The 12,327-nt window shown below is 36.1% G+C and overlaps 1 protein-coding gene across 1 annotated transcript in view; it reads right to left on the bottom strand.

Annotated features, from left to right (window-relative positions):
* Positions 1-12,327, bottom strand: part of ABI3BP (ABI family member 3 binding protein) — a 167,025-nt gene that overhangs the window by 102,379 nt on the left and 52,319 nt on the right. The window contains exons 5-7 of the mRNA XM_089512385.1: positions 10,046-10,227; positions 7,945-8,006; positions 284-335 (exon numbers count right to left, since the gene is read on the bottom strand). Of these exons, the coding sequence (XP_089368511.1) occupies positions 284-335; positions 7,945-8,006; positions 10,046-10,227 (296 nt within the window). The remainder of the gene's footprint in view (positions 1-283; positions 336-7,944; positions 8,007-10,045; positions 10,228-12,327) is intronic.

Raw genomic sequence — 12,327 nt, 5'->3', positions numbered from 1 at the left:
GGTTCTTCAACTTAGTAATGGATGAGCACAGCCCCCTACAGTTGTTTGCAACTAGACATTCATGTCAAGGGACTATCTTTACTTTTACTCTTATATAAGATACAGTCAATGGTTTAATTTAGATGGGACTGACAAATGGACTTAGAATTTTCCCACCAGTTTTAAGGATAATTATTGCCACATGAAATTAACCAAGCTTTAGTGCTGCACTCAGACATACATTTCCTGTGCAAAAATGCTTCCCTTTGTATAGGTATCAAGTATAAGCAGTCATGCAGATTACCTTGCTTGATTATTGTAACTGGATGCAGCACTTTTGAATCTCCTGGTATAAACTGAAGAGATGAAAAAACATGATATAAGGATAGTGATCAATGCCAGAATATTACTCTTTTTTCTAAATAAGGCAAAAAATATTCATTTTTCCCAAGAGTGGAGATAATGGTAGTTTTCAGTTATATAAAAACTAACCAACAGAGTATGATGTTACCAGAGGCTAGGTTGCTCAAAGTCCTTTCAAACTTAAAGCCAACCTTGCACATACAAACAATATAACATAATATTCTAAATTAAGTGATACTTCTAATATAGAGGATTGGTGGTGGTACCACCCCTGAGGAACAAACAAAGGGTTCTTGATGCCAGCCACAGATGCTGGTGAAACGTCAGGAAGAAAATCTTCTAGAACATGGCCACATAGCCCAAAAACTCACAAAAATCCATGGATGCTGGCCATGAAAGCCTTCGACTTCACGGTGTTTTGTATCTTGTACTATCCTGCAGTTTCATATGTGCAGAAAAGTCTGCTTGTTTTACCACTTCCCCAGGGTAAAGGTTTGAGGAAGGTAGTGGTGGCAGCAGTGATGTATGCTTGAATAGAATTGTATTGAATAAAATCAATCTACATGCTCCTTCACTAGAAACAAGACAAATGGGTTCAGAAGAATTGTGGTAGAAATTTGCATAACTACTATGATATTATTTCCCTCCAAACTGGATTGCATGCCAACTGCTATGGTATTATTTCCTCCCAAATTAGATTGCACACCATCAGAAAATACACTGAAGGTTGTTCTGGTAACTGCATATATTTGAAAATAATTACAGCAAAGAAAATAAGCCGCACCTGATCATTTTAAAGATATGTAGACCTACCAGGTTCAGTTCCAGATAAATCACATGTCATGTGATCTTTTATTAGGCAACTCCCTGATACAGCAGATGGATTATGTTGCAGAATGTGGCAGAAATTTTAAAATGTGGCAGAACTATTTAAAATGAAAAAGCAGTGTATAGGCAGAGGAAATACAACTGATCTAGTATATTTAGATTTTTAAAGATTTTGTCCAACTCAGTAAGAACTTCAAAAAGGCAATTTAGGATGGGGTAAAACAAAACGTTCTTTACTACACTGCAAACAATTATAATGTAAAAAACAAAAGTGTTTGCACTGCAAAAAGAACTAATAACATCAGACATATACAGCTTAAAAAGAAAAGTACCCATATTAAACCAGGTTTTATTCAAAATACATGCCAGTCTCGGCAGTCTCCCATGCCACCATTTCTTTCAATCTCATTTGGTTGTTAAATACAGTGGTATCTCCTTATCATGGGTTCAAGCAGCCACAGCTTGAAAATATTCCCAAAAAAGTATAAATTCCAAATAGCAAACTTTTATTTTCCATTTTATATAAAGGACACCATTTTGATGTGCCATTATATTTAATGGGACTCAAGCATCCATGGATTTTGTTATCCACAGGGGATTCTGGAAGCAAATCCCAGCAGATAACAAGGACCCACTGTATATCTTTCTAGATTCTTTGTACAAGAAGTCTGGAAAGTCTAGAAAAATCTAATGTCCTTGTAGTTTGTTTAATTTCTTCTTGGAAAGGAAGCCAGTTCCTCTGACATTACATAAATCCAAACTTGGCAATCTTAGGTTCATACACCAGCCTGGCTCCAGATGCTTTAGTTCTAAAAAAAGTCTTGTTCTTCTTCATATTATACATTAGGTTGTGCAACAAAATCTAGCTACAATATATGGTATAGCAACATTTTGGTCTGATTCATGTGTACAACACTGAAAGTGAAATAAGCATAACTATCACAGAGGCAGGGTCTGTTGTACAGTAACATAATCCATACTGACAGATTTACTGATTAAAGCAAAGTTTTCCAAAGAAAAAAATATGGAAAATCAAGGACTTAAAATGATGTTGTGAGTACCATGCCATAACATTACACACAGCAGATAAATGGCAAACTTTAAAGGGTTCAGCTGTCAATTTTGCCCTGAATCCACCAGTTGCTACATCCCTCCCAGTTACTGCTGAAATATGACAACAAATTGTGCTGCTGAACTTTGGTAGCAAATTTGGCAAGCAACTGGAAGGCATGAAAAAAAACAACAAATAAAATATTTCTAAATGCTGTTTGTTGTTGAATTTTGCAGCACAGCTTTTGTGGTAGGTTAGGAAGAGTAAAAATGGCCTTGGAGTACAGATGTGATCCGTGGTACATATGGATCCCTGATGTACAAGAGTACAACCTTAGGCTGTATATACACTGACCTGACTGTAAGTCCTGCTTAATTCAGTGAAACATATGTTCAAATAGATGGCCATTGCTCTGTTATCCAATCGTGTTGTATATTTCACCCAGTTTGGCACAAACATAAAAGAACTGTCAGTAACAATGCAATATTTATCAAATGATCTTTCTTTTTCTTCTAGTCCAGCACTTTGTTCATGCAACTATATGAGACTGAGAAGTGAACAACAGGACATGTGTAATGGCTCTTTTCCATTCATTCTCTCCAGCAATTAGTATTCTAGCCGGTTGCCATCAATAAATTTTATGGTAGTAAATACTGTGCATTGTAGGAGCTTTGTATGTCTGCCTTCAAATCACTTGTTGACTTATGGCAATCTAATGAATTTCACAGAGTTTTCTTAGGCAAGGAATATTCAGTGGTTTTGCCAGCTCCTTCCTTTGAAATGTAGCCTAGAATACCTGGTATTCATTGCCTTTTTCCCATCCAAGTACTTTGACCCTGCTTAGCTTCCAAAATCGGACAGGATATTGAGGTCACCCCTGTGAGGTCACAAACATCTAGACAGATCTTTCAAAAATTAAATGATCAAATAAGTATTACAGGCAGAAAGTGCAATTGGAATCTCCAGTAATGTCCTTTTCTTGCTAAAGAGAGAGGCCTCAAATCAAATGCTAGGGACATTGGCATTGAGAGTTAATTAGATACGAAAGGTGGCCTCAAGGGGTCTCATCCATCTCAGGCAAAAGCAGGAGGGGGACCCAGAGAACTCTCACAAGGAGTCTTTGGTGAACGACATCATCAAAAGCTTTTTGAAGGTCCAAGCAAGCAACACATGACTAACACCTCATTTTGGCTTCCCATTCAATGGACAGATATTTTTAAAGTTTTCATTTGAAAACAAATATATACAAGAATACCCTCATGGGGGGGTGGGGGGGGAGGACTCCACCTTGCAGCTTGATATTCTAAAACTGTTTCATCAGTTTCAAATAAAAATTGAAGATAGCTTTTGACAATTTTTTTCTCCACCTATTCCTTGTTCTTGGCTTATGGAGGAACAAAAATCAAAACAGTGTCTAAGGATAACAAGTATGTTTACTGTATTGCTAGACCTCTGTGTCTGGCTTGCAAGCAAGATGACAGAGTAGAATTACTTCAACCAAAGCATCATCATAATCATAATCAAAACATTAATTTTCAAGCTTAAATTTAAAAGAGTCCCCTCCACATTTCATACAAAAATTGTCAAAATAAAAATAAAAATACGATATACAAGATGGAATAATTCCATCTATTTCTTTTTATCCACAACTCTTGTGGATTAGGGCAGGGGGAATTTACTGTAGCAACCAACATTTGCACTCATACTTACAGAATGTAAGCTGTATTTACTAGTATATTTTAAATAACTAAATCACTGTAATATGTGCATGTTACAAGGAATCAGCATCTGGTTTGAATTTTAAAAAATGACTCATGACCCTGACATTTCTTTAAACCCTGGCAAAGCAGATGGGAAATCGTTACAGAAATTCTCCTAATAATTTTGATTGAAAGGGAAATCCCTTGGTATCTCAAATGCCAGTTTATTGGTTCTACAATCAGAACCCTACATTTAAAAGATTTTGGTTGTGAAGCATGCAATATGTTTTTTGCAGCCACCTTACCTGCAAAAAAACTTACTGCACACATGACAACTTGGGTGGGGGGAGGTAAACAACTGTAAACAACTACATTTGTTATTGTAGTTTAAACAGATAGCATTTGTGTTGTTATGGAAGATTCAGTGGCAATTCGCAGCACCATCACCAACATTTGATTCTCACTCAAAGAGTCCTGTTGTTTTTAAATCCAGGATATACTGCATCCCAGCAAATCTCAAGGGACTGGATAGTTCTATACTTGTGGTTCAAACAATGTCTCCTGGCCATTTAAACTGTGGAGCTTATCACTCAGGATTTTAAACAGGCTCCAGTCTCCTGGGCTGAGCCAGGATGTGGGCTGGAGGCGGGGATTATTGGTCACTAAATTGCAGCAGAACAGCCAGCCCAGGTCCCAGCTTTCCAACTTCTAAAAAGTGCTGGCAGAGTATGGCTTGGACCTGGGCTGATGGCGGCCAGCGGTTCAGCAGCAATTTTGTGAGTGATAATCTCCGCCTCCTCCTAGAGCCAATTTAAAATCCTGAGTGATAAGCTCCTGTGTTTTCTCCTAGGCTAGAGGAGAAAAACAGAATTTCTTACACTTTCATTCATTACAATTTACAGAACTATTGTTCCTTTTAAAGAGAAGACTTGATCTCAGTGGAACGGTACTGAAGAGATCTGCATGCCAATGGACCAAGTTGCATAGTTTCATGAGAGCTGAATGATGGTTGAATGTTGATTATAGGAACTAAAATTAGTTTTAATCTGAAGACAACATGAAGACACACCAACCACTAATAAATGAGGCTCTCTGTTGCATGAGCTCTTATTCTTTGTTGTAAGAGCTCTAGGTTGCCTATTGTTTGTAGTCTTCAGTGAAGCAACTGTTCAATCATTTTCATTGGATGAAACAGACTTTTAAAAATTCATGCCAAAATTTACTTTTTAATGTTCAACATATCATTAGGCTCTTTGTTGTTTCATTTGAAATGCCACTTACAATGTTGCAGGGCCAGAAATGAGACATGTCTCATTCTTTACAATGCTTAGGGGAAAAATTAGTTATTTAGCAAGTGTTGTTTTGCACCTATTTGTATGAAACTGTTTCAAATCAAGGAAAAGAGAGTGTGGCCAAGATGACTGTATTCCATCAATCTACTGGCTTTTGGGTCCAAAGGTTTTGAGATGGTAGGACACTTTTTCATACAATATGCATTGGGGAATTTGTAATACACTGTGCAATTTGTTGTAGTAGCCCTCATCCCACCACTCAGGAATACTTTATTTGTGGATTCATGTACAGGCAGATGGTTGGACTAGATAGCTTCTGAAGTCCTTTTTAATTTCACAATTCTAAATATATTATGAACACTGGCTTAACAACTGATAACCTGAAACTTGGTTTTGGTGAAATATTAATTCATAATTACTTCAGCACTAATATTTTCATAACATTATTATTTTAAAAAGATTTCATGAGTTTCAGATGGGAAAAGACCTGTACTTTCAATACTGATGCCATTTGTTTTAAAATGTATTGTGGAATATTTACACCTTTCATATGGATTAAATTGTCCACAAAAGATAAATAATAAATAAATAAAACTTTAATTTCTATCCTGCTTTTTGTTACTACAATCAGATCTCAATTTCTCCAAAGTAAAGTCAGATGATCCCTTCCATCACAAAGCTATTTCTAGCCTAGTGACCAAGCACAGTGAGGCAATTAAATCTTTATGTAACCACTTAAGAGTTATTTTCCACAAACAAATATGGAAGTTGGTAAAATTTCTGACATCTGCCTTGTTATTTTATCTAGTTCGTTAAGGATTTCTTTTCAATATTTTGCCACACGTATGTAAGACCATCAAATGTATATTTATGTGTCTAATTTTATATAGCTTCCCGAACACTTGCTTGGAAAGTTTTGATTAATATATTTTAAACATAAAAGTTTTTGACTAATATATATTTAAATAGCACCATATAACATTGATTTAACTGGTAAACTGCTTACTTTTTGAATGAATAATTTCTTCATGGGAATGGAGGGGAAAATACTTCCCAAAAGGGAAGTATTTATGATGCAAAGGATTAACTCTTCTACCATTTTATCTGTTGTATCATTGGATATTGTGTGATCCAGAAACTAGTGCTTCTGGTAAGGCAGTAGAGATATTTGACGTAGAATTCTAAGTACTCTTCCTAAATTGCAAATCCTAAGATTCTATAGGAAGTAACTATGGCAGTCAAAGTAGAATCATCATGCTACAATTGTGCAGTATGAAAGATCCCTAAGGTGAGACACATATTTCTTCCTGCTTTCCAACAGAGCAAAATTTTCCATTAATGATTAAAACTATAGTAGAATCAGTATTTTATTTAAAATTATTTCTATTTTCCATTGCCCTATCTACATAAATAAGAAGACCCAGGACACAAACTGGAAGTATCAAGAAAAAGATAGGCGTGTTACAGATGGCCCAGAAGGGGCAGTCTCGTGCTGCTGTTGTTTGCAGCGTCTGGGAACCGCAGCATCCAAACTGCACGGTTCCCGGATGCAGCAAAGAAGGAGCGTGAAAATTGCTCTGCTTCCTGGGCCCCGGAAGAGACGCTGTGAGGAGCTAGTTGCACACTCACAGCGTCACTTCTGCTGTGCGACGTGCGGATGCAGAGCGTCCGCTACGTCAAAATGGCGGCGCCCATCTGTATGTGGTGCCGCCATTTTGACGTAGTCATTACGCGCGAGGGGCAAGGCACGTCAGGAAGCGCCGCCCCTCGCGTGTAATGATGGCACAATAACGGCGCCTCATGGGCCCGTCTGTAATGTGCCTCTGTCAATTCTTTACAGTTAACCTATTTTTTCTCCCACAACATGACTTCTTCAGAGATACATGCAAACTGAACTCATGCTTAATTTTCAATAATCACTCACAAAACAAAGCATATTAAATGTATGAGGCATAGTCAAGTATAGTTTTTCTTTGCATAAACCTCCCATCCTTTGAGAGAATAATTTTTGTATATCAAATATGTTAAAAGAAAACAATGATGAACCAGAATTCAAAGATATGGCTGTTAGTCTGTGGAATCAGTATGTAGAGATCTTGTAGCACCTTTGAGACTAACTAAAGAAAGAAGTTGGCATCATGAGCTTTCCTAGACTTAAGTCTACTTCCTCAGATGATGAACCAGGTGTTTCATCTGTGTATGTCTATGTAGGTTAAGTTTCCCTTATCTGAAATGCATGGGGCCAGAAGTATTTTGGATTCCAGAGATTTGGAGCATTTGCATATACATAATTAGTTATCTTGGAAGTGGGACCCAAGTCTAAAAATGAAATTCATTTATGTTTTGTGAACTTTATAAACATAGCACAAAGGTAATTTAGACACAATATTATAAATAATTTTGGATTTCAGAGTTCCAAATAAGGGACTTGTATTTATATCTTTCCATATTTATATCTATCTATATCGCCCCCCCTCACACAGATAAAGGTACTGGGCTCTGCTCAACATTCACATCTGCCAAAAATGTATACCATATAGATCTGACATACCTTATCTAAAAATCCAAATAAGGCTATTAAATTTAATTTTATGTGAAATTAGTATTAGGGATATACTTTTCTGATCTGACAGAGTAAGAAGCATTGTTTGCAAAGTTTAGCACCTTAAAAAACAAATCAGAAAACTCATACATGTATATGAATATATATAAAATATATTTAGAAACATACCTGTGTTTGGATACTGGGTAATTTGTAATTATTCTGGAGTTGTCCATTTTCTTTGTTTTTACCTAATATAAAAAATAATAAAATTACTTTATTTTTCTTCAGCACATGCAAAATAAATTACAGATGGAGTGTGAACTGTTAAAATTACCTCCTAATGTTTCTGACTATTAACTAGGTTTAGAAATTTTATTTTCTTAAGTCTTCTACCTTCATTTCACCCTTCGTCGTCTTCCCAGTTCTTTTGGGAATACTGTGTGTGCTTAAATAATGGATTTAATATCCAAATATAGAATTTTGTTTTGACTAATCTGAGGTTGAGTGATTTGCAGAAGTATTGACACCCAACCTTTGACTTTTTCACTGTTTGTTGTGTTACAATCTAAAATAGAAATTGATTTAATTGGCATTGTTACCACTTGATGAATACAAGATACAACCCTGTGAGAGTGCAAAACAGTTTTATTGTAGCACAAAAATAAAGTTAACAAAAGCAAATTGTTACTTGTTAATTGCATAAGGATTCATCTTTGCTGTGACATACCTATATAACTGGTGTTACCCAGAATACCCAGATTCCACCTCTGTACAATTCAAGTGTCCCATGATGTCAGATTAAATACACCTGTTTCTGGAAAGTGACAGCGTTTGCTAGAAAGCATATCTAAACAAAGACATCATGATGATCAAGGAGCTTTCAGAAGAAGTCCAGGAAAAAGTTGTGCAGATGTATCACTCGGGGTGGGTTACAAAAATATCCCAAACTATGAACTATGAACATGTGGTTTTTGGTGAAACGTGCTAATATCTGGAAGAGTACCATTCTGGAAGCTATTATAATTATACCCCCATAGATTCTATTAAAAGTGCTATGGCTGCATTAGTTTTTTTTTAAGACACCTTGATAAAGCTGGGGCATTTGTTGACTTAATTCTTTTTGGTTGTGACTTAAGTAAAAATGCTATCTTATTACAAGATTTCTAAAGCTTGAGCTCAACATTTAATATTCATGCTAGACTACATTCTACAGTTCAACAGACATTAGGATTTCTTTTATTTTTTCCTGTGATAAGGAAATATTCCATACAAACCCCCAAGTTTTCCACTACTTGTGCCAAGCATTTTATTTTTCATAAATGAGAACAAAAACTTTATACATCATAAATAAAATGAAGTTATTATAATAGCCCAGATTTATTATGTGATTGGTCAAACAAATATGCTGCTGCAGAGCCTTATTTATTCAGATGTATAAGTAGAAGCAGAAAATCTCCAGCAGTACATTAGAGGCAGTACATCAGGATGGTTTTAGATTTGGGAGCTGCTATAGGCATAGGTGGCAGAAATCAAATGGAAAGTATGGATGGTATTGTACTAATTTTCTATTAGTGAGGGGGAAAGAATGTGAGAAAATCAGTCATTATAGCCTTCCCCCTTAATCTCACAGAAATAGAAACTAATAGTTGATAGTTAATCAATAGGCAATTAATTTATCTGAGTGGAGCAGTTGAAGGCATAATAAAAAGACTATTAATCTTCAAAGAATTGTGAATTGGAATCTTTTAATTAACAGTGCATAAATCCTGAAAAGCTTCAGTAGTACTGAATGGTATTTTGTTTGCTCAGCTTGATGGGCTCATGCTTTGTTTTCTTGTAAAATCATCATTACCACCACCACCACCATCATCATCACCACCACAAATCGAGTGTACTTCAACTCATATGGTAAGCAGCTGTACTTTTAAAGCAGTGTATTTTTCTTGTAAAGGAGGATGCAGTATACAAGTAAAATTCATCTAAATTACTGTCCTTCACTCCACATTGTAAGAACTATTCCTTCCTCAAAGTAAGTCCAAAGTTAGTCAGGCATGACAAAAAATGGATTAAAGTACAGAATGGAGAACAAAAAAACAAAGACAAAAATAAAATAATGCAGGTTATGGAAGAGACCCAACACATCCTCTTTTCTATATATACAAAGGAGACTGTCTCTGTTTTATGCACAAAGAATCCAGATATGTGCATAATATATAAAGACCTGTCTTATGATAATCAGTTTAGCACTTCAACCAATGAAAGATGGAAATTACTGTAAACTACTTACTAGGCATAGCCACCTTGTGACTGAAAATCTTACTCCAGATCCCATGATCTGTATTGTCTTTCACTCCAAATTCATAAACTGCATTAGGTTTCAGATTGTCCACCACTGTTTCTGTTGTGGGGCAAAGCTGGAGAACCCACTTCTTGTTCTTGTCTTTTTCTCTGTAGCGAACTGTATAAAATCTAGTCAATAAAAAGAAAGTGTATACTTTAAATAAAGAAACATAAAGAGTTCTCAACATAAAGTTTTAGTCATTTGGTTTTAGTAATATAAGGGAAACTCTGCAGTCCTACATTTTTTAACCTGGGTGTGCAACCCACTAAAATCAATTGGGAGTGCAAATCACGAAAATCACACTTAAAGGTTATATATAACATAGTAAGTAATGTTATGCTTCTTGGACAGGAAAAAAAAGCAGGCTGAACTTTATTGCATCAGTCCTGAGGAAACTCTAAGAGCATATATTTGCATTTTCTTATTTTGTGGCCCATTTGAAATTAGTGGACAGTGACTATCTCAAGTAGCTGAAATGATTATTTGTCTCTTACCACTATATTAAAGCCAAATTCTATGGTTCCCTAGAGTCATTAGTAATACCCAATTAATTGTCACATTCAGGAAATGTAGATGATCTTTGTTTCACATTTTTTTTAATTTTTGAAAATTTGACATTGACGGGGTACTTTAAAAATTACACATATCTGGATTAAGTTGGAGGTAATATTATCATGTTGCTTCAACTAGGATAGGAGTCCCTTTTCCTTGACATCCTACTAGAGAGAAAAGATGGTGGAGGAGGAAGGAATAGTTTTTTTTTTTCATGTTATAGTGAACATCAGCATCAACACGAGGAAGGGGGAGACCAAAGGATTAAAAACTGTGTGAACTGGGGCTAGTGAAGTGATCTCATGAGATACATTGTTTGCATTATGTAGTATTTTGGAAATGTGATCCACCTTTGTTCAGAATGGAACCTGCATTCAAGAAATAAGAAGAAGATTAGGAATGGGAAGGGCAGCCATGAAAGAGCTAGTGAAGATCCTAAACAATAAAGATATACAACTGAGTACTAAAGTTAGAATCAAGCAAGCCATGGTATTCTCCATCACTATGTATGGATATGAAACTTGGACAGTGAAAAAAGTGGATAAAAAGAAAATCAACTCATTTGAGATGTGGTTTTGGAGAAAAGTACTGAGGACAGCAAAAAAGACAAACAAATTGGAACTTGAACAGATCAAGCTTGAGATACCCCTAGAAGCCAAGATGAACAAATTGAGGCTGTTGCTCTTTGGCCACATCATGAAAAGATAAGACTCATTAGAAAAGACAATAATGTGGGAAAAGGTTGAGGGTAGAGGAAAGAGAGCAGGGCCACATGCCAGATGGCTAGATTTACTTAGGGAGGTCATGGGTATGAGTCTGCAAAATTTAAGCAGAGCGCTGGAAGACTTGGAATTGTCTCATTCACATGGTCGCCATGAGTCAAGGTCCAACTTGCGGGCAGTTAACAACAACAAACCCTGATGAAAGACAATGGTTTGTTTATTTATTTATTTATTTATTTATTTCCCATCTTTTTCCCTGCATGAGACTCAAAGTGGGTTACAATAATGCTAAAACAGGCAAAAGCTAAAAATATGGTAATCAAAAACATAAAACACACTTAAACAAGTCATCATACTAAAATATCATTAAGTTTTGAAAAATGTAAAATCATTTTTAAAAATCACAAAAATGTTTTAAAATGATGCATGCACTCCATAGAAATGACTCCCTGCAACCAATTAATCACCAAATGACTGTTTGAACAGAACGGTCTTTGCAAGCCAGCAAAATGAGAGCAGGGAGCTTATCTTTCTCACAGAGTCATAGAGTTGGGAGCCTATCACATGGGGAAAATCGGGGGATTAAAAGGCATTTTCCCAGGAAAGTCACATGATTATGGCGAAGATTTTTAGATGACATCGGGGAATTTCCCCATGAATGGTTTGTTGCTACAACATTCCTGGTAGTTCCCAGGATAAGTCCTCTCAGATCACGATGTGTTTGAAAATCTTCACCTCAACTCACCTCACCCCATTTTCCTGGGAAAATGCCTTTTTGATTATCTGATTTCCTCCCATGTGATAGTCTCCATAGAATCAGAGAGTTGGAAAGGACCTCATGAGCCATCTAGTTCAACCTCCTGCTCAGTGCAGGATCTCCAGTTAAAGCATCCCCAGCAAGTAACTTTCCAGCCTTTTTCGGAAGATGTCCAGAGAAGGAGACCATATGACCTT

Source organism: Sceloporus occidentalis, unplaced genomic scaffold (genome assembly GCF_023333645.1).
Source record: "Sceloporus occidentalis isolate IW3139 unplaced genomic scaffold, rSceOcc1.0.p SCAF_2, whole genome shotgun sequence".
Lineage (NCBI taxonomy): Eukaryota > Metazoa > Chordata > Lepidosauria > Squamata > Phrynosomatidae > Sceloporus > Sceloporus occidentalis.
The sequence above is the reverse complement of the archived record's forward strand: the minus strand, read 5'-3'. Positions and strand labels throughout refer to the sequence as shown.